Source organism: Patagioenas fasciata, chromosome 4 (genome assembly GCF_037038585.1).
Source record: "Patagioenas fasciata isolate bPatFas1 chromosome 4, bPatFas1.hap1, whole genome shotgun sequence".
NCBI classification, from domain to species: Eukaryota; Metazoa; Chordata; class Aves; order Columbiformes; family Columbidae; genus Patagioenas; species Patagioenas fasciata.
This window is the reverse complement of record NC_092523.1, coordinates 3852845-3875672: the sequence shown is the minus strand read 5'-3', so window position 1 is coordinate 3875672 and position 22828 is coordinate 3852845. Positions and strand designations below refer to the sequence as shown.

The window sequence follows — 22828 nt, the reverse complement described above, 5'->3', positions numbered from 1 at the left end:
TGGGACAATACGAAGACACCCAACTTTTGTTGGGAGGGCTTGCATGTTCATGGACTTTATCTCCACATGTTCCCTCTTGGGTCGTCCCTCCCAGTGACCCAGCCATCACCTCCACCTTGGTGGCAGAAGATGTGTTGCGAGCAATCAGCTCGGAGCCATGAAGCACCACCTGGATGTTGAAAACAGGGAGAGAGGCACAGGCTGGACACGCTCATCTCCTCCTACTCCCACCACTGCGACCCAAAACGCTTCTGTGGTGGGATGGCAGGACTTGGCACAGCTGAGACAAGGTCCTGTCCCACCAGCTCAAAATCCTGCTGTCTCACTTGAGTGCACAGTAAACCCGGGCAATCCCATCCTGAGTAGGAGGTGCAGATGCTTCTTTGGCCTTCAGTCACCTTGGAACCATTGTTATCAAAGCCTGGAGGGTGATTTGGGGAGTTTGAAGCTTCTCCTGGTCTTCAGGCTTGAGTTGCAGCTGTGATTGGTGTCGCTGAGCTGGTTTTGTTTTTGTTTCCTGCGATCAGTCATCACAAAGCTGCGTGTTGTTGATGTGAGATAACATCCACCTTGGATAAACTTCCCTCCTACCGTCCCTTCCTGGCGACGTTGACCTGACTCACCGACAGCGCTTTAGAATGACATCACTGATGGTGTGATATGGGGCTTATCTTCAGAAGAACTCGGCTGTCGCTTGACCCTGGTGATGCCTCTCGCTTGGTTGAGAGATGCAGGTGACCCTATGGAAAATGTGGATATAAATCTCCTGCGGTTTCACAGCGCTGGGCAGAGGTAAGCTGCGTTGTTTCGGGATGCTTTTCCCTCCCAAGGTGTCATTTTGCACATTTAATTTTCATCAAATTGGAAAAAAAAAAAAAGGAAACCTAAACAGTTCAAGCCACGTGTCGAGGGCTCTTGTGTCCCGTTAATGAGCTGATTACAGTGCCAGAGGGATGTAGAAACAGCAGCCGTCCAAGGCATCTCAAAAGGATGCCAGAAATAGCATCGGCGGTGAGGACGGAGCAGCTGTGAAGTCCCCAAGGTCGGGGATGAGCGGTGGCAGGAGAGGAGAAGACACTCTCGAGGAGGACGAACAACCTCGCTGCTCCGAGAGACGCAAAAAACCTCAACGCTGACATGGGGATGAGCGGCAGGAGCCGAGTGCCAGAGCCCGACGGACCAAATTAGCTGCGAGCAGCTGCCTCGGCAGAGCCGAAAGCTGCGAGTTCTCGGGTTGCTCCGACGCTGGAGCTAAAACTGGATCGGTCTTCGGAAAAAATGGGCGAGATGCCGAGGGGGAGGAGAGCGAGGGCAGGGAAGTCCTTCGGCCGCTTGCCTTTTCTGCTCCAGCTCTGGGGCTGTGGATGTGAGAAGCAAGCAGGAATAACATATCATGGTTTATTTATTTCTTTTTATCCCCGTGGAGGATTGATCTTGCTGCTGCTACAGCTTTTAACTCGCAAAGCGCCTTAGAGGAAACTGCGTGTTTGCAATAGAGAAACTGAAAGTGCTGAGCCCCTTACTGCGACCATTGGCTGGTTTGGGGCTGTTCTCGGTGTCCCTGCCTGGAAATAACGGGGGATTTCCCGGCTTCTTGGCTTGGAGAAGTATTTAGGGGAAAATACAAGAGCTTTGGGGCCGTGCGGATTCTCATCCTTGGAGTCCACGAGTGTGGAGGGCAGGAGGTTTGAGCCCTTTGGTCAGTCTGATTGAAGGCAGGAGGAGCAGCCCAGCAGGTAAGAGGATGGGTGAAGCCAAATTACCCCTCAAAATTGGGTGGGAGGGAGCGCAGTCTCTCACTTGATGGCTTCCAACTAAAATAAATCCATCCGAGTGTCATGCTTCCCCCCAGCCAGGCTCTTCTTGCTTCCAGCCTGCATGAAATTAAATTGCTAGCGTACCGTAAGGATCGAATTAAACTTCTCTCCACGCAGAGCTTTGTCACGAGCCGGCAAATATTTCGCGGTGCTTTAGAGACTCTCATTTTTCTATTGTTCTGCATAAAAAACCCGTCGCCAGGCTGGGCTTCCCCTGGGGTGATTTCCTGGCTCGTTGGTTATTAACACAGCTGCAGGGTTGGTTTTTTTCCATTCGGTTTTGAGCTGAGAAGCGCTGGATTAAGACCCGGCCTCTCGCTCTCTTGGCGGCTGAAATAAAAGACGAGGCTTTTGGAGACTCTGCGCTGGTGGTGGCCGCCCAAAGTGGGACGGGTTTGCGTGGCGCTGGGTGGTTTTGTGGCTGAATAAGTAGCGATCATCTTGCCCAAGAGGTGCTGGAGCCCGTCTGCTGGTGCTCACATCACTCACCAGTCTATCAACTGAACCATCCACCCCAGTCTCGCTTTGCATTTGCACCAAAAAAAGTCACAGTTGTGCTGAGCGTCGTTTTTGGGCGGCGCTTTGGGAGTAAAAGGAGGAAAAATGGATTGTTTCCTCAGCTGCGGCTTTGCCTGGGAGATGCTGAGGTGTCATGTGCTCCAGATTTGGGGTTTCCCTCTTGTATCTTCACCCCCCTTGCATCTCCCGCAGCATCTTCCACTGATGCAGCAGGATGAGCACGTCATGGAGGTGATGGCGAAGGGCTGGGATGTGTTTTCCTGGCACTGAATGGTTTTCTGCGCCTAAGGATGAGAAGAAAAATATGGTACCCTATTAAAATGGGCTGGATTCTGCTGCCATCCCATCTAGCATCTTCGAAAGGGCGATTTTAAGACAAGCTCTGATGAGATTGAGTCCTGGTTTAAGCTGAGGTTGAAACTTAGATCTCTTTTGGTTTCTTTTTAGGATGGAATTTAAAAGAGGAAAGAAATAAGCACTAGAAAAAAAGTTTACTTTCTTTGTTAGAAAGCTTCTGTTTTCTAACAAAAGTGACTTTTCCTCACCAAAGAATCGCCTGAATCCTTTTTGCCTGAAGCCTCTTTTAGGTTTTGATTTATTTCAGCTATTAACGCATCCCTTAAGAACCAGAACATCAGACTTAGGAGGGAACTGTGGTTGGTATCGCAAACCAGGTTACACGTTGCCTGCATCTTCTAAAGCAAATAATATATTCTGTAATTTTATAAATGATTAATCACAAGCACGGCAGCAGGTGTGGGGCTGTTCACATGAGGATGCAGTGTTATGTTTTTCCACCTTAATAACATGAGTTTTTGCTGCAAAGTTGCGCAAAGGCTGCTGCAGAGCTGAACAAAACTCAGGTTGTGTGTTAATTGTCTAAATCGCCGCTTAGAAGTTCGCCCTCTTTTTTTGTTACCATTAAAATAATGTGTTCCTTGGTCAGCGCAGAACAAGTTGGGGGTTTGGAGGTGGGGTTTATTTCATCGTTCCTATAGAAGCGGGACCCCAAAAATGGGTTGCGATGCTTGTCTGGGATGGGATCCTGCAGCCAGGATCTCCTCAAACAACCCGGGGATAGAAATCCCCCTTTTTCCACCCCAAAACCAGCCCTGGTGAGGATTTCTTGTTGTGTGGCCGCCGTCTCCGTGCGCTACTCTCCGCTTTTGTTTACATCTGCTTGAAAACTTCTTAAATTTACTGACGAGGGAGTAATTCTAATCCTTTTCAATGAGATCAACGGATTAGCATCTCAGATGCTTATAAAATTGTGAGGATTAGCCGAGACTTTTTTCCTCCCCCGCTTCTTTTCTCTCTATGCCGTGTAACATCATCGCTGCGTTTTAAAAGGGAATCTCAGTGCCGTTACCAAGAGCTGAACCAATTTATAGGAGCCCTTGCGAATCAAAGCGTTTGGAAACAATATCTCCATCCTCTCCCCAACACGCTCCGGCTTTTTGTGCAATATTAGGGTTGTTTTCTCTTTCTTTTTTGCAGCGTCCCCGGCAGCAAACCACAGTAGCCGTTCAGCAGATACATTGGGTTTGCGTGGCCTGGCTGCGTTGCGGCACCCGTGCGGGTAAGTAGGGAGCTGAACTGAAAGCTTTCCTCAATGGACACTTGCAGAATCACACCTTTTAATGAGCAGATCCTGAAAATGATGTTACTTCACGACGTTGCCTCTTATTGCAAATAATTTGGGCTTTTGTGGCCCATCCCCAGAGGGGAACGATGCTTTTGGGTCAACGGGATGCGATGGGAGCGGGATGAGAATCCATGCGCTCCGCGTTCCTGCGCCTTCTTAATTATAACCTGGTCTTTCATTAGGATGCGATCTGCTTGCTATCGCAACGTTGCCCTGCGGGGTCTTTTTAAAATGCCTTTTCTCCCGGGTCGGTGGCTGCGTGGCCGCTTGACCTGCGTGAGTGATACAATCCTGAACCGTCGAGTGGTGGCAGCGCCAAGCCAGGAATTTCTGGCCCCGACCCAATATACTTTCACAGGCAAGCTCTTAAATGCATACAAAGACAAGCTCGTAATTTCCACTATACTAATGAGGCCACGGCGTTTTCATTGAAATGTGCCAATAGTCGCCGCGGTGGTATTTTCGCAGCTTTGTACCGTGAATCCAAATGTGATTTGACACGGCAGCCCCCGCAGAGCGGAGGAAAACCGACTTCTCCCGCTGAATTTCAATGATGCTTCTTGACGGTGCCACCTGAAAATCCTCACAGTGTGGGACGTTTCCTTACGTTTCGTCTCAACGCGGATTTTCCCCTCAAACGCCGTCGGTTTGGTGAAGGTGGTGGAGGGTAGGAATGAGTTGAAAAAGGGATAATGTTATTTCAGGGCAAGGAAAGTTATGGGTTTAAAAACTGATTTTAAAAGATGTGCAAAGGCGGTGATTTAATAACCGGACTCTCTGTAAGTATCTTTAGCTCGTAGTAAAAACCCAACATGAGGGCTTTCAGGCATCATGTGCTCTCTTGACCTCTCAAAAGCTGCTCCAAGTAGCTGCCTGCTCGTTGCTACGCCAACTCCTTAGTGCCACTCATCTATTTTCCCTTCTTTAGGTGGTTCAGCGCCTGGAAATCCGTAAAGATCCAACAACAAACCATTACGGCCCTAAAAACTGCATGGGTGTTTTTGAGCTTTGCTGCCCAAGGAGGCCTCGGTAGCCTTAGAGTGGTCAGAAATATATTTAGCAGGTTTTGGTTGGTTGGCTAAAAGAAAAATGCAAACTTTAAGTAACCCTCTCAAAAGTTGTGTGTTCTTTCTTTTAAATGCATCAGCCACACAGCTGTAACTTGGGGTTTTACTTATTTAGGGCTCAATTTATGAGAAAGCCCTGTAAGCGGTAACATCCTTGAGCAGAGGAGGGGTGCGGGTAGGTCGTGCTGAATGTTCATGTGTGATTATCCGTTGTCTCCTGGTTGCAGACCCCTGGGGTCCAAGTAACCCTGAATTTCAAGGTCCTTTGACTCTCTCCATCCCACTAAGGTCTGGCGATGATTTCGGTAGGAACGATGTCCCATGTCATCGTCTTAGGCACAGAGACTGTGCCACAGAGGAAGAAAACATGTATATTTGGTTTATGCATCTTTATCTTCATCAGCCACCTCACTTGGCCATGCGAGTCTGGGAGTTGAAAAGTTCAATATGTTGTTTCCAGCTGAATTTTGAAGGTTTTGCCATCCTTACATCCACCTTTGCTTGTGCTGATCAAAGTGAAGCGGTTTGTGTCTTGTATTTGGATGGCTCCAGAGAGGGTTGTTGTTTTTTTTTTTCTGGAATCAAAAGCATTGCAAAAATCTTCCCGGGCTGTGTTAGCAGAGCAGAAAAAATGATATATATATAAAAAAAATACAGAATCCCAGAATGTCAGGGATTGGAAGGGACGTGGAAAGCTCATCCAGTACAATCCCCCCATGGAGCAGGAACACCCAGCTGAGGTTCCACAGGAAGGTGTCCAGGCGGGTTTGAATGTCTGCAGAGAAGGAGACTCCACAACCTCCCTGGGCAGCCTGGGCCAGGCTCTGACAACCTCACCAGGAACAAGTTTCTTCTCAAATTTAAGTGGAACCTCCTGTGTTCCAGATTGTACCCATTACCCCTTGTCCTATAATTGGTTGTCACCGAGAAGAGCCTGGCTCCATTCTCCTGACACTCACCCTTTAGATATCTGTAACCATGAATGAGGTCACCCCTCAGTCTCCTCTTCTCCAGCTCCAGAGCCCCAGCTCCCTCAACCTTTCCTCACACGGGAGATGCTCCACTCCCTTCAGCATCTTGGTGGCTGCGCTGGACTCTCTCCAGCAGTTCCCTGTCCTTCTGGAACTGAGGGGCCACAACTGGACACAATATTCCAGGTGTGGTCTCCCCAGGGCAGAGCAGAGGGGCAGGAGAACCTCTCTCGACCTCCTCCAAAATCGAGTGCTTTTGTTAAAACAAGAGGGAGGGCGGGCTGACTGCACAGCTCATTTTTTCTGTAAGTATCAGGAAAACTAGCAAATGGCAGTGACGTGGCGTTAGCGTAAATTCCCAGCAGGCTGAGGTTTGGGTTTATTTGGGTTTTTCTGCAGCCTTTTTTGAATGCTGTCACCATCTCAAAATCCAAACCTCGCAGTGTCCGTGTGGGCTTGAGGGGGTGGCTCCCCCGTACGATTTGTTTTAGTGACTTTTTTCCGGTGTCCGATAGCAGCTTTTTTGCTCTTCTGAGTACAACTACCTCTTCTCCTTAATTCTGACCACAAATATCAATGGTGCAATTAAAAGACTCTGTGGAGAACATTCCTCAGGACTGAAATCCAAGACCCGGGAGCAGACGGCAGCGGCATAAAGAGGAATTCTTCCCTCTCTGGCCTCACGCTGCTTTTCCACTGCAAGGCTTTCCAGCCATCTGGAACCCCTTTCAGATTATGTGTCGTGTGTTCCCCCCCCCAAAAAAAAAGTATAATCCATAACCTAGCAACCTTATTTAGTGTAAACGAGAGCTTAATACCTTCCTACATCCCAAATTGTGCTTGGCTTCTCTTACTGCTTTTATAGGATGGCTGCTGGCAGCTGCGATTCCCATTGCCAGCATGGGGTGCCTACCTCCAGGAGGATTTTCTGGGGATTATTGATCCCTGATTTTTGTTTTTCCCATTAAAAGAGCTTAGGAAACAGAAGGAAAAGGGTTTCGGGAGGTCATTTAGTCCATCTGCTTCTTGATATAAAAGAGAGGAGAAGGCTGGTCGCTCTTCTGCTTTTGTTCAGCCTGTAGCTGACTTGATCAAAGTAAGATGTTTTGTTTTCCATCCGTGATATTTCGGGAGCTCCCGTTGCTTCCCCCAGCTCTCGGTGTCATCACCCAGGAATCTGCGAATTCCCCAGAGTGTTTAATACCAACATCTCCAATCTGACCCTTGGGCAGCGTAGACTGAGCTTTTCTCATGAAGTTTCTGATCCTCTTTCCCCGAGGAACCTCTTAATTGGGGAAAACTGCAAACGAGGAGAAGCGACCGCAAATGAAGGGCGGAAGGTTATTTCCACCAAATTAAGCAATAGGGTCGGGGGGGAAGCTGCTCACCCTGACTTCAACCCTGGCTTTTGGTGCTGTGCTTGGTCTAAAATACTGGCTTTTTTAATAACGTGTGCGTTATTAAACTTTTCAGCACCTGAGCTTTTTAGCACCTTCCCCACCACGATTTTGGGAGGAGGTTTGCGTTCCCAGTGACGCTGGGTGAAAGGCCTTGCCTTGAAACTTGGCAATAGGAGCTGCAGCTGACCTATTTTCTGCACGTTTCTCTGCCAAATACAGTTTCTCATTTAAATATACTCTTCGATATTAAGGTCGTGGGATCATTTGTCTGTTAAACTGTCCAAAATCAAAAGCACTTGCTGAAAATTGCCATGGTACCGCTTGCACTACTGGGTATTTATTCCATTACAAAGACTTTTCTATATTTTTCCAGCAACCTATTGCTTCGTTGTGTTGTCACATCCCTCTGTCCACGTCCCCCTGCCCAAAGACAGTGGAGAGGGTTAAAATGTTGTGCTCGGTGCCAGACAGACAGGAAACAAAGCCAAGAAATTTCCTGATTCCAGGTCAAAAAAAGCATCAGATTCACTCCTGGGGAGAAGGGATCAAAGGTTCAAAGTGCTGCTTGGTTGGAGGTCAGTTTGATTTCACAACTGTCTGGGCACACAATAAAAATCCGCTGCCATTCCCCAAACCTACACGTAGCTAAAATGGGTAAAATAAACAGGTTTTGTTCTGTTTGGCACCCAAAAGTTTCCTTTTTATTCCCAACCGCGGCGCAGCATCGCTTTGCTGGAGCTCAATACGACTCTGCCCTGTAGTATAACTCATCATCAGGGATGTTTTGGAATATTTGCCATGAAAACACCCCAGGCTGTCCATTCCCAGTGCGCTTTGCTGCACAGTCATTAATCCCACTAATCAATAACACCACCGAGCTGCACGTTTGCTCCTTTTTCATTTTAGAATCAATCAGTCGTTTGGTTGGAAAAAGACCTTTAAGATCACGGAGTGCAACCAAATTTTGCAGTGAAGGAGGTGGGTCTGGTTGGATGCTCGGAGCCAGCGCTGGATGCGGCTCTGTAGCATCATTGAGGTTTATTTCTTTTTCCTCAATCTCCATGCTGTTGTCCCCTTGGCAAAGGGCATCGCTCCCCCAGCTCCATCCCAGGGGCAAGTCAGCACTGGGCCCTTGTGGCCAGGAAGGCCAATGGTACCTGGGGTGGGTTAGAAGGGGGTGGTCAGTAGGTCAGAGAGGTTCTCCTGCCCCTCTGCTCTGCCCTGGTGAGACCACACCTGGAATATTGTGTCCAGTTCTGGGCTCCTCAGTTCCAGAAGGACAGGGAACTGCTGGAGAGAGTCCAGCGCAGCCACCAAGATGCTGAAGGGAGTGGAGCATCTCCCGTGTGAGGAAAGGCTGAGGGAGCTGGGGCTCTGGAGCTGGAGAAGAGGAGACTGAGGGATGACTCGTTCATGGGGATCAATATGGAAAGGGGGAGTGTCAGGAGGATGGAGCCAGGCACTTCTCAGTGACAACCAGTGACAGGACAAGGGATAACGGGTACAAACACAAACACAGGAGGTTCCACTTAAATTTGAGAAGAAACTTGTTCATGGTGAGGGTGGCAGAGCCTGGCCCAGACTGCCCAGGGAGGTTGTGGAGTCTCCTTCTCTGCAGACATTCAAACCCGCCTGGACACCTTCCTGTGGAACCTCAGCTGGGTGTTCCTGCTCCGTGGGGGGATTGCACTGGATGTGTTTTCCAGGGCCCTTCCAACCCCTGACATTCTGGGATTCTGTGGTGCTGGCGGTGCCAGGTTTGGCTTCACAGCTGCTCAGGATTTTCCCACCGCGGATCCACCAGAGGTGGAGCCAGAGGAAATTCCTTCCAGCTGCTTGAGGTCAGGGCTTTGCTTTTCTTCTGGGGCTCACAAAGGGGTATATAATCTTTTTTGCCTGCAAGTTGAACACAAGCATCTCTCGCTGCTGCTTTTTAAACACCCGGAAAAATCTTTTATTTTAAATAATTTTTAATTTTTTTTATATTATCCCATTATGTTGTGGATTTATTGCATGGAAGAACACCTCATTTCACAGTACAACTTTCAGCTGCTCACGGTTTAACTTTCAACCGAGTTAACAACCGTTTTGGTTCAACCTGTATCAAACCCTTTGCGGACTTACATAACAACACCTTTGAAACTCAAGATGCCCCTTGCACCCGCTTGAAACCTTTCCCGTTGATAAAATATCCCGGCTTGGAGTTTTGCCACAGTTTAGAGTTTTCTTTTCCCTGGTTTGTACCGGGTGACGGGAACCTGTGCATGTCTGGATCTGTTGAGGTTTTAACGCGGGATCTCGGACCCGCAGCTCCATCCAGCTCTACAGTGGATGGTTCATGAGGTTCAGACCAGCCTGGTTGTGATTTGAATCTCCATGGAGGAAGTGATTTATCTCATAAACATAAATGCCTTTGAAAATGGGTTTTTATTTAAGAGCAGCAGAGGTAGAACCCACCCCTCTACCCAACATATGGGCTGAATTTAGGGATGATGCACGGTGCTCACTTGGCCCCTTGATCTGCTGGTCTTATAAATAATAAAAGAAGCTCCCTTTAATAAGTAAAACCCAGAGACACAGTCCAAATCCATGTGGCAAAGGAGCGGGGAAGAAAATATTTGTAGCTCTCAACTCGTGAATGCTGCTCGTGCTGTCACCAACAGTGTCCCTGGTGTCACCCCCCGGCCTTGGGGACCGCAACCCTCCTGCCTCAGTTTCTCTGCCTGTAAGGAGATAATTGTCTGTTTTTTTAATCCCTCTGAGATGTCCTCATGAAAGCTCTGGGTAAGAGGTTGTCCCCGCTTATTAAGCGCATTAAGCATTCGCCGTGATTATAATAGGGATTAATTGCGCTTGGTGGCTTCTTTAGGTTTGTCTTTAACAGCCCGACTTGTAATCAAAGCGCTGCGAAGCCGGCGGGTTAACACTGACCTGACTTCTCCATACGCCATTCACTGTAACTTGGCTTTTAATTAAAGCTTGGTTTTGTAGTCGTCGACGAAACGCGGATGGGCTCGGCCTGGTTCATTGGAGGGTTTAAGGAAGGAGGAGGTACAGAGCTCAGCTCGTTCTACTTCTTGGCATTACCATCCCGGTTCTCTCTGCATCCCCATGTTTGGCCTTGTGGCGAGGACGCTGCTGATCCTTTTTATTTTTGCAAGCTGTTGTATCATTAAATAAATACCCTCCAGTTCCCTCCACACTGCAAACTTATTTCTCCTGTCCCAGCCGATTCTCTTTCCTCCGGACAGGTTGTGCCCCCCATCCTGGGGACAGTGGGTGTCCCAGGAACAGCATCTTCCTCCACCGAAACATCTCGGCTGGGCAGAGAGCAACAGGGAGGCTTTTGTTCCACACCAGAAACTTTTCATCCCTCTTTATGGCTCCTTTTTTATTTCTTTTGGCTGTGCTCTCCCGAATCTGAAGCAGATTAAAATACAGTTCCTCCCCCTGCTGAAAATCATCAGATTTCAGTGAAGCCTTTTAAAGTTAACGGTTTCCTGGATCTTGTGCAGACTCACTTGTTTTTTCCCTCTAACCTCCGTGCTTTTTGCCGTAATGTTTCTCAGCTGTTGCCGCAGGCGGGAGGGAGGACCAGGGTAGCTCCGGCGTGGAGAAGGTCATTTCATGCAGGCGTTGGATGGATCTGATGTGGGACTCTTGGACCTTCGCAGTATGGCCAGGCTGCATCAGTGATGCCTTTTTTGGGGCAAAATCTTCAGGAAATGGTACTGTTGGGAGAAAAGAGTAGGATGTTGTAGGTGGGATAGAGCTCTGTTCATACCGATGGTTGTTTTGATGGTGGCTGTGGTGGTTTGTAGCTGTGGTTGTGGGGATGGGTGGAAGAGGCACACAGCTCCGGCTGGATACGACCGTGAAGAGTTTTCCTGGCTGGATGGGGTTGAGCACCCTGAATCCACCCTGAACTCTTCCCTACCTGTCATCTCTGCTTTTGTGCTGTGTCTTCTGCAGCATCTCCAGGTGGGCGAGCTGAACCAAAGGCCCCAGAGCATCACAAGTTCACAGAGCTGTAAAGGGAAGAAAAACAACCGTCCGGTGCTCGTTGGTTTTGTTACCCCTTCTCCAAGAGTGATCTCTCCTCCTTTGCAAAAAAAATGACCTGAAGCCATCCCAGATGGGAGATCTTTAATGTTTCTCTTGGGCGGTTGAGGAGCTGGACCTGGCCAACCTTGGCCAAGGCCAGTGACTCAACACAAGCCCGAGGGTGAGCGGAGACAGTCGGAGCTTCGTCCTTCAGCCAAAACATCCTCTGTCACATGAGTGTGAATGAGGGGAACTATCTAAAATCCCTTTGACCCAGCAGAGATATAAACCAAACCCAACCCTACGCCGCCAAGCCAGGAACAAAGGTTTAGGGGCCGGTTTGTGCTTTTTTTTTGGAATTTATTTGCAAAGCAAAACAGCTCGGCTGAGCGGAGGGAGCGTTGGTGGAGGAGTGTGAGCTGCCGTGTTATAAAATCCCATCCTCGCAGCGGGGGAGCGGCGGCTCCCTGAGCTCTTGTAGCATTTCCACGTCGGCCGGGAGAGTTTCTGAACATGCGTGTTGGTCTCTGGAGGCTTTAATCAAATCCAGGCTTTCCCAGAAATTGCCTCGAAACTTCCAGCGAGTCGAGGGAACCGAAAGCGACCGGAGCGAGATGCTGGTGGTGCTGGTGAGGTAGCCGGGATGAGCGGTGAGTCTGCACAACAACTGGCGAACAACATATATACGAGCAATGTATTATCAATAATATATATGATGGGAGGGTGGAGGAAAGCCCAGCAGGTTCAGCAAAGAGGGGGAAAGGAGGTACAGGAGTGAGGATGCTGCTTGGAGAAGGAGCAGGACGTTCAGAAACGCTTTGGAATTGTAGCAGCGTCACTCCCCAGCGTGTTTGGGTTCAAATCCCGCCGCACAAAAATTGGAGCCGTGCAATTAATGCACCGTTGAAAACTCCCCGCTCCGGGGGAGGGTTTTGTTATCCCTCGGTAATTTTATTTGGGAAACAAAGAGTTCAGGCTTCAGGTACTTTCCCTGCTTGTTGTGAAATTTAATTGCATGTCCAGCCCTCTCCCATGGGCAGAAAGGAAAACAAGGCGTATTTTAAACTTCTTTTTCTAAACTGGGGGTGGGTGAACTTTGTGCCTGGCCAGGGATGGTTGTGATCTTTCAAGGGTGAATTTCTCAGAGAATGATTGCAATAGAAAGGAATAATAATAAGAATTAATAAATATGTGCTTTCTGGTTAAGGGTTTTGAGTATTAACATGGCATTATGGCAGCGAGGGGGGTTTTACGGTGATACAGAGACACGGGGCTGGTGTTCCACCTGACTTCTGAAAAACACTCCGTGAGGATTGCTGTAAAATATTAGTGTCCCGTGCGATAAAACTCAAATCGTATGCTGAAGTCGTTATCCCAGGCAGCTGCTCGGGGTTTAATTGGGTCTCTCTGAGGGGAGGGAGGGTCCAAGACGTGGTCCATCGATGGCCAAAATTGTTGCGTCTTCCTCTTGGCCGCCGCTCATGTGTTCTTTGGGGTTTTGCTGAGGGGAAGCAGCGTGGGGTGATACTGAGGAATTAACCTGAAACCTGCAAAAATACCGTTAAAGCCTGTGGCGTGGATCTCACGTGATAAAAACAAACCAAGTCTCTCTTATGATCCCTATAATTTCTCATTGGCGTGGCTGTGTGACATGGGGACATTCTCATCCTTCCCATCCCGCCTGCGTGTTGAACCCGCGACGGTTCATGTGCACGGTGGTTTTGGAGGGGGGATTTCTACAGAGTGAGGAATCAGTCTCGGGAGCTGTAAAAGGAGAAGGAAAACCTGCCTTGCTATAAGACTTTCTGGCTACTTGCAGTATTTTGGGCTGATGAATGAGTGGTTTGGGGGGCTTCGGCTACAGCCAGATGCAAATCCCCGCCGTCCATTTGATGCAGCATTTAACTTAAAAGGTGACGTGTGTAAGGAAGAGGGGAAAAGAGCTGAAGGAGAAGCTCACAGTGGGAGGAGAAGAATCCCAGCCGATCCAACCCTGCTTTGTTTTCAGGGTTGCTGAGCTGGGGGCTCAGTTTTGGGCAAGGACGCGAGACAGCAGTGGTGCCAACTGCTTTTTTCCCCCCATCTGCCATTGGAGGGGCCCGTGGTCTCCTCTGAACACGCCGCAGTGCTGCCAAGGTAGCCTGACATCCCTATGTTTCCTCCCTGTCTCCACAGCCTACCCATGAGCTCGGACTTTCAGCATTACAGTTTCAGGATGCCGAACATCGGGTTCCAGAACCTGCCGCTCAACATATACATCGTGGTTTTCGGCACAGCCATCTTCGTCTTCATCCTCAGTTTGCTCTTCTGCTGCTACTTGATCAGGTAAGGATTTTTTTCCCGGCTGCTTTCAGACCGAGGCCATTATCGATCCCTCCATCTCAAACCACGGGTGTCATCACCTTGTCTTTCCACGATGTGTCTCACGCCAACCTGATGTGATCTTTGAAGAGGTTTAATTTTCCCTCTTTGCCAAAGAATTTGCTCAACCCAACGTTCATCCCTAATAGAACCAACAAACCCAACGCGTACCCTGTGTTGTTCTCTGGAGACATTCAGACCCCCCTGGACACGACCCTGTGTGATCTGCTCTGGTGACCCTGCGTTAGCAGGTGGGTTGGGCTGGATGATCTCCAGAGGTCCCTTCAACCATAACCACTCAGTGATTTTGTCAGTACCCAACACATCGTGGAGCTACCAGTCCCGTGAGGCAATTCCGTTAAAAACAGGAGATATATTTTTATATACGTTCAAATAGGTGTGAAAACATGGTTGGTTTCCCAAAAAGACTGCGAAGAGATGTTTTATGGTTACTGTTCCCTGCTTAATGTTCCAGAATTTTCCCTTTTAATGAGTAACTTGTGTACTATGTGCTTAAGAAATGTTTAATACCTGCTCTGTTCGTTATTGGACACAAATTGCTCATTGAACAGCGCGGTTTAGAGATTAGTGATGCAGAGTTGACTTGTTAATCTGAACAATGAGGAATGGGATGGGGGTTTAAAGGTTGTTCCAATTTGGGGCTTGTTTTAATTATTTTATGGGCCACTAATTGAGAGAAACTCTTCTTACTGGAGAGAAGGCAAGAGGCAGGTAGGGAAAAATTGCCTGGCAGTCGAGGTGGTGACGGGGGCAAGTTGTGCTGATAACCCAGGACGCTGCCTGTAGAACAGGGAAACAAGATTTCAGTACTGCCTTCTAAATATTTGATAATTTCCACCTGTTTTCAACTCCATACGAAGCAAAGCCTTGTTAAACTTGCAGGTGAGCCCAAACCCAGGCTTACCCAGGGGTGGTTTGAGCTGCCTGGGCACCAGATCTGCATTTTTGTGACAATTATGCACAAGAAGAAGTTGTTTGAAGGTACAAACACGTCTTTTCACCCTGGCAGATCACAGGGTCATCCCCGACCAGGCGATTTGTATCTCGATGTTAACACGGTCTGCGCTGGGGTATTGTGTCTGCATCCAGTGTTAACATTTTAACTGGGACACCAGTGGGAGGGGAAGCAAAACAAAATAGACAAGTGGTGTCCAGAAAGCTCAAGGACATGTTTTGCCCAGATTGAGCTTGAATCTATATGGCTCACTTGCAAAATGAAGATGTGTTTGGACCTTCAGAGTATTTTCCTGGGCACTGGGTCTTGCTGGGTGTGTTCTCCCCCAAAGAAGAAATAACAACTAGTAATGTCTGGAAGATCAGGCCAGAAAAGCTTTAAATTTAGAAATTGGACACATGTTGTAAGAGAGAGGGTGAGTAATCATTGCAATGAGCCAGCAAGGGAAGTGGCAAGTCCTCCGTGTCTTCGTGTCTTTAAATCAAGACAGCCTGTCTTTCTGGATGAGACGTTTTGGCTCCCGTTCCCCAGAGTAACGAAGTGCTATTTAATGACCTGTGATAGATGGGAGGTTGGATTAGATCATCCAATGATCCCTAAACTCTATGGAGATTCTGTGAATCATTCTTCAAACCACCGCCCCCTGCTCTATTCTTGGCAAAATGAAGCCAAACAAGAATCTTCTGGCCCTCGCTGTGGAGGGTTCCTCTGTGCCCCAGGAGCATCCACCTCAATGAGTTTGCCGTGTAATCTCAGTTTGTGTGGGTTATAAAAGCTTGAGCTTCCACGTGGTTTGGAAATCCTTGGAGATGGACAGTGGGACAAGGACCACGCGCCAAGCATCCCAAACCATTGCTCCGGGAAGGGTTTGCCGTGTCGCTCCGCTTTGGCATTGGTTAACACCGAAGCGTTGCTGTGTAGCAAGCACATACCTGTAGCCCTGTACCGGGAGGATTTGGTATACAAATTAAGATATCGAATTTAAATTCAATTTTTCCCTCTCCTGAACCAGTTGCTAAAGCCTCCTGGATTACCCCACACATTTCTGACCCCTTTGGCAATGAGAGTGTTGGTCTCTTCTCCCAAGGAACAAGCTCCAGGAGCAGAGGAAACGGCCTCAAGTTGCACCAGGGGAGGTTGAGGTCGGATTTAGGAACAATTTCTTCCCCAAAGGGCTGTGGGGCATTGGAACAGGCTGCCCAGGGCAGTGCTGGAGTCACCATCCCTGCAGGGGTTGAACAGAGAGAGATGAGGTTCTCAGGACATGGGGCAGTGCCAGGGGTGGGGTAATGGTTGGACTTGATGATCTTGAGGGGCTTTTCCAACCAAAATGATTCTATGAGATGCATGGCTTTAATACAGAATTACATCTGGAGGCTGTATAAAAGAGAGGTGTTAATTTAACGAGCAGATGCAGCATGGATCAAACTGTGTTGTCACAGAGAAACTCCTTCTCTGAGACATTCAAACCCACCTGGATCCTGTGTGATCTGCTCTGGTGACCCTGCGTTAGCAGGTGTGTTGGACTGGATGATCTCCAGAGGTCCCTTCAACCCAACCAGTCTGGGATTCAGGGCTCCACTGGCACCCATGGGGATTATTTATGCATAACAGCATCTCATGGCTTCCCCCAGGCCCTGTTTAGGTTCAGAGATGACACAGCCCGTCCTCTTCCTCTTCTCCTGGCTCACACATCTGCAGTTATTTGGCAAATAAGGAGCAGAGCTCATGACACCAACCTCCAGGCCCTGCTTTTCATCTCCAGCTCAGAGCATCCCATGCAGCCTCGCTCCACATCCCTGGCTGGGGAGACATCTGGAGCATGAAAAAGCCAATATCTGGTGTATTTACCCTGAATCGCAGAGCTGATGGCATTAAACAAAGGATGTGTACGTGGGCTGTGCTTCGCAACTGTGTCAATACAGAGTGCACTGCCCACTCCGACGGGAGGAAGAAGCGATGTTTTCAATCGGGTTGGCTCAAAACAGAATCCGATAGGAATTTCAGCCAAAAACAAAGCAAAGATCGTCGCTGGCTCTGCGCAGTTCAGTGAAACTCAAGCTCTTCTGCTGCTTCACACTGCTCCAGTGTAAGGCTCAGGTCCCACCTTCACGGCTGGTGTGTCTGCTTGGAAAAATTTAAAAGAAAATGGGGAAGAAAAAGGAAATTAAATTTTGCAGGCAGCTGATAATGAAGGTAACAACTTCACATTTCCTTTGGTCCCCTAAAACCCAGGTCAGAAGGATGCTGAGCAATGCTGTGATTTCCATGCTCGCCCTGGGCGAACGCTGCCACGTCCTCTCTCCTGGCTCTTTGCAAGGGGCTCGTTGCTGCCTCAGAGTTTGCGGCAAGCGCAGGGCACGTAGCCCTTAGAAAAACCCCTTTTCATAGGGCTCTGTCCTTCTGTGTTCAAACCTGCCAGGATCAACCACAGCAGCTGGGTTTGCAAAACCCAAGGAGCCCAGGAGAGTGATCTGGCGATGGGGCAAAGAGCCAGCGCCAGCATCTTTCTACTCTTAACGCATCGGATACACAGATCTTGGAGATAAACCTGAAAAAAAAAGTCACTTATTTTGAATTTTACTCCCCAGGTCGTTCACTTGCTGTAGAAGATTCAGTCACCCAGGAAGGGAAGGTGCTCCCTTTCCTTTGGGAGCTGTGGAAAGCCTGGGAAAAGATGACAAGATCTGTCTGAGGTGGTTATTAAAATTCAGAGACGGGTGACAGGCGTGGTCTACAGCCACGTGCTGCCTTTCAAGATGTTGTGTGGTCCCTTATCTAAATCACCCATCTACCAGAAATTCTTCTGGAGTCATAGAGTCACAGAACAGTTTGGGTTGAAGGGACCTTCCCAGCCCCCCCAGTGCCACCCCTGCCATGAGCAGGGACATGTTCACCAGCTCAGGTTGCTCAGAGCCCCGTCCAGCCTGGCCTGGGATGTCTCCAGGGATGGTTCATCCACCACCTCTCTGCCCAACCTGGGCCAGGCTCTCACCACCCTCAGGGCCAACAATTCCTTCCTCATGTCCAGCTGAGACATGAGAGTCATAGTTCTTGACAGGAGATGGATGAAGCCTGGAGTCCAATGGGGTTCTGAGATCTCATTGTGACAGTTACGCTGGGTCCAACTGGGATCCATCTGGCCCAGGAATCAACATTTGGAAGGAAAGTATGGAGGAGCAGACAGAGCTTGCACGCTTTGGGACCAGATCTGCTCATGCCCTCCAATATAACCCTTGGATATTAGGAAAAATCTGAATTAGGAAAGGTCTGATGGGAGCAGCTGAGGGACCTGGGGGGTTCAGCTGGAGAACAGGAGCTGAGGGGAGACCTTCTGATCTCTGAACTGCCTGAAAGGAGCTTGGAGCCAGGGGGGTCGGGCTCTGCTCCCCAGGAACAAGCGCCAGGAGCAGAGAGAACGGCCTCAAGTTGCACCAGGGGAGGTTGAGGTTGGACTCGATGATCTTGAGGGTCTTTTCCAACCAGAAAGATTCTCTGATTCTATGATTCTAACCTTTAGGGATGGTGCTTTTTTTGAGCAAAAGCTCAGCACCAGTCCGTGGCATCATAGCATCCATGCTCCGATAACACGGAGCTGCTGGGACCCATGGCTAGGTGGCCACTTCTTTCCCATCACTGGTCCAGTTGCCACCACAGATGCTTGGGCTTGTTCTGCAGACCATGTTCCCTGCGGTGGGTTTATCTTTGGTTCGTCGCAGGAGCCGTTAGACAGATGCTGGGAGGGTTTTTCCCCTCGCACGCCGTCTCCAGCCGCTCATCTTGCATTTCCCCATCTGTATTTCATAACCGTTTCCCAGCCGCTGGGGATCCCTGCGGATCAGGCTGGTTTCATCCTGTTTTCTCTATTGTTCCTCCATCTTCTGCTCGTGTTCCTGCTGGGGTCGGTGGTGCAGGGATGCGACCCCAACCTTCTCCCTCCCGCCTGCTGCAGTTTTATCTGCGGCTCTGCAGGCGGGATCCCTGCATCGCTAGACGGGGGAAGGTGATTCCGCACTAAATTTGAGGCTCAGGAGCTGATTTACTGCATCTCTCAGCTCTTTTTGCAACATTAAAATGCATTTTTACCCATTCCTTGACTTTTAAGATCCACAATATTTTGGAGGAAGATTGTTTTTGCGCAAAAACCAACAGGTGTATATATAATTTTGCATCCTGTTTGTATAACTCACCCACTTCAGCCTTGCAGGACCAGAAAGCCTCCGAGAGCTCAGGACGGAACAGCCGGGGTTTGAAACAACCCCCAGAATATTTCAGAGAAGTGAAATTACAGGCAAGGGGGTTTTCCCATCTGAAATCACACCCGAGCCCAGCTGGGGAAAATATTTTTACGGCTGCTCAACAGACACACACTGACATCATGGTCAGGTCCTTGGCCAACTCGTTGGCCTTGATGACTTCCCTCTTGAGTTTTCAGAGCGCTTCACTGAATGTTATGTCTCGTAATGAGAAGGAGTATTATTTTATTTTAAGAAAAAATGTATTTATTTTAGAAGCATAATTGGCTTCTCCGGCCAGCTGATGCCTGCAAAGCGCTCTGCTGGGCTGTGGAAAATGCGCTGCTGCTTCTTGTGCCGTGGAAAGATGCTTTGTTAATAAGAGTTTGAACTGAAAACTCAGGAGGGATGTGATGCGGATTTGTTTTTGCTGTTCTGCTGGGTCCCCAGGAGAGGGGAGGCTCAGAGGGACGGGATGGGACGGGCTCTTTGCTCCTGATCTCAAATTCCTGCTGCCACTGGCTGGCGCTTTTGGAATAGATTCATCCCTTCTGTCACCATCCCTTGATTTTCTTCAAGGTTGGATGCTTGTGTGGACAAAAAAACCCACCCAAAAAGCCCAAAATTATGCTGAGCATAGTGGTTTGAAAGGTAGGTGGAGGGAAACAGCTTTATAATCTCGTTCCCTGAGGTGGGCAGAGCCCTGGGTCAGGGGCTGTGGGGCATTGGAACAGGCTGCCCAGGGCAGTGCTGGAGTCACCATTCCTGGAGGGTTGGACAAACGGAGATGAGGTTCTCAGGACATGGAGCAGTGCCAGGGGTTGGTTAGTGGGTGGACTCGATGATCCTGAAGGGCTTTTCCAACTGAAGTGATTCTATGATTCTGTCGCATGGGCTCGTCACCCTGTGCTGGAACACAGCACAGCCCACCTGCTCTCCTGATAAAAAACCCCAAAATCCCAAGGTAAAGGTTCATTCTCTTGTGATTGTTGGCAGCTCATTATAGAATCATGGACTCATAGAATCATTTTGGTTGGAAAAGCCCCTCAAGATCATCAAGTCCAACCATGACCCACCCCTGGCACTGCCCCATGTCCTGAGAACCTCATGTCCGTCTGTCCAACCCTCCAGGGATGGTGACTCCAGCACTGCCCTGGGCAGCCTGTTCCAATGCCCCACAGCCCTTTGGGGAAGAAATTGTTCCTAAATCCAACCTCAACCTCCCCTGGCGCAACTTGAGGCCGTTTCCTCTGCTCCTGGTGCTTGTTCCTGGGGAGCAGAGCCCGATCCCCCTGGCTCCAAGCTCCTTTCAGGCAGTTCAGAGATCAGAAGGTCTCCCCTCAGCTCCTGTTCTCCAGACTAATTATCTCTGGTTATTAAATTGCCCCCTGTGATGGGTGTGAGAGGTGGAACACATCCCACTGCTTCTCATCCAAAGCTTTCTGCTCCAGTGTTGTCTTGGGATAAATCACCGTCCTCTGCTTGCTCGGCCCAGCAGATGACCTCTGTTTAAATACTTCTTACTGATTGTTTGGGAGGCAAAAGCAGCACGATTGATATTATAACTGAAAATAAAGCCGTGTTTGAGGAACCCAACGTTGCCCAAGTGATGGGGACTTTGCTGTGAAAGCTGAGGGGGGAAATCTCTGTCCCCATCCCCGCTCGAACAGGAACGGAGCTCTGCCCAGGGCTGAATACCCACCACTTGGAGAAAAGGTGGTGTGTGCAGGCTGAAAACTGGTGGAAACTGGAGGTATTTGTGGCGGTACCTGATTTACTCCACAGCTCTTGTTGGTGTGATGGCGCAGGGGATGTCTCTGTGTGAAATGAGACGTCAGGAGAATGGGAGGATGTTGTGTGTTTCTGGTTGGAGATGTTACCTCCCCAGCCGCAGGGAATGCTGGCTGCTGCTTAACTGCATCATTTTGTGTGGCAATTCTTCTTTCTGAAATGAAAAATTAAAAAACAAATCATATTTATTCTGGAAAGGAGGCAAATGAAGTGTTTGGGTATTACCCTGATTTTTTGCCGGTCTTCACGTTTCTCCCTTGTTTCGATTGCAGGCTCAGACATCAAGCACACAAAGAACTTTACGCCTACAAACAGGTGAGATACGATGCCCAGTAAGTTGTCGTCTTCTGCCCTTCATCTTACCTCTAAATCCACATTGGAGCAGTCACTCCTGCAGGTTTCCTCACGCTGTTCTTCTCCTTGGGAGGCTTTTGGTCTTCAAAGAGAAGTTTCAATGCCCGAGCGAACCTGTGTCCTTGCCAGTTTATTCTTTGTCTGCCAGCTGGGCCCCCAAGCAGCATCTCTCACCCATTAATCTGCAATAATCTCCATTTTCTGACGAGGTCCCTGAGCAGTGGGGACATATGGGCAACCTCTCCAAACCCTCCCCTGATTTCCCCGCTGGGGAGCAGGAACGTGGTCGCATCCCCAGCAATCAAACCATGTTTTCTGGGGTCCAAATCTGCTCCCCAGCTTAGACCCAAGTGCTCCGGGCCACCCGTGGCCACGGGGCTCTCGTAGGGACCTCTCAACCTCCACGTCCCCTTGGCCAACCCAGCACCCACATTAAAATAAACATGGCCAAGAGGTTGGTGTCAGGTTGCTGCTTCAATGTCTTTGTGTAATTTTTTCTGCCTCTGATGTGTCGTTGGAGCAGGAATCTGAGTGGAGTTGGCCTGATAGGATCTGGTAGCACGTGGTCATCCTGGATTTATAGCTCTCTGCAGGTGTTTAGCCAGGATGGAGTGAGAATCAAGTGGCAGCAGGAGTTTGTTGCAGAGTGTGGGAGTCATTTGGGAAGAAACCTCTTGGATTTGGTCCATGTGTTAGTGATTATAGCTGTGCCAGCCCTGCCTTCCTCCAGTTCCTGCACAGAGCTGAAGACCTGATGCTGTGCTGAGTTTACTGGGAATTTCCAGTTCTACTGGGATGCTAAACGGGGTCTTTTCTTCCTGGAGATTTTTGCGGTGAACACTGATGGTGCAGACTGTGTCCTGACCCCAGCGCTTTGTTTTACAGGTTATACTCAAGGAGAAGGTGAAGGAGCTGAACCTACACGAGGTGAGTACACACCGTGGTCCAAAACCCCTCACCCTCCTCTTCCTCCAGCTGGGGAGGGGACAGGCCAAGGCCGGCACAGGTAGGAGGGTGCGAAAACTCAAATTTAGCTCCTTCAGCAGCAAAATAAACCATGAACAGCGGGTTTTGCTCCGTAGCCTCCTACCCTCTTACAGAGAACATGGCAGGGGCAGGTTAATGGCTGCACCAGCACCTCCATCACTCCACGATGCTGCTTTTCTCTTGCAGAAAGTCTTAATTGCTCGTTAACGCAGCCGGTAAAAGCACATCTGCAAAATGGGTCTGGATTAAACCATCTCCCTCCTCCCCCTGGGTCCCCCTTTGTTTTTGCTGCATTATTGTTATATATTGCATTATTGTTATATATTGCATTCTTTTTATTTATTGCATTCTTTTTATTTACTGCATCACCATCATCATTATTATTTTCCACATTATTATTTTTATTATTTACTACATTATTATTATCACTACAATAAAAAGTAGTGGCGACAAGATGAGGCAGACGCTGTGTATAAACTGTCCCTTGAGGGTGACGTCCCCTCCAGCCCCGCTCAGCGTTGTCACCGTCAGATTGTGACAATATCCAGCACGTCTCTACCAGCCATGGTGCTCGGGCAGAATAAACCCTGCTGTGGGATTTGATAGAAATCAAAACTAAACTCTCTCCCCAGCCTATTGCTCCTCACACTCCCCATTTGCA

At 49.0% G+C, this 22828-nt stretch overlaps 2 protein-coding genes across 7 annotated transcripts in view; one reads left to right on the top strand and one right to left on the bottom strand.

Moving 5' to 3' along the window:
- MAVS (mitochondrial antiviral signaling protein) overlaps nt 1–22828 on the bottom strand; it is a 670207-nt gene that overhangs the window by 610914 nt on the left and 36465 nt on the right. The gene's annotated exons all lie outside the window — the stretch shown is intronic.
- The window catches only part of RNF24 (ring finger protein 24), a 29896-nt gene that overhangs the window by 2980 nt on the left and 4088 nt on the right, over nt 1–22828 (top strand). Inside the window, exons 1-5 of one of the 6 annotated variants that reach the window (XM_071808450.1) lie at nt 737–792; nt 3834–3915; nt 13639–13788; nt 21099–21141; nt 22066–22107. In XM_071808450.1, coding sequence (XP_071664551.1) covers nt 13646–13788; nt 21099–21141; nt 22066–22107 — 228 coding nt within the window. In that variant the 5' untranslated portion in view covers nt 737–792; nt 3834–3915; nt 13639–13645. Of the gene's footprint in view, nt 1–527; nt 793–1622; nt 1737–3833; nt 3916–11391; nt 12114–13638; nt 13789–21098; nt 21142–22065; nt 22108–22828 lie in introns of those variants that run through there. The other 5 variants (XM_065836874.2, XM_065836873.2, XM_065836872.2 and 2 more) reach the window with 5 other exon arrangements.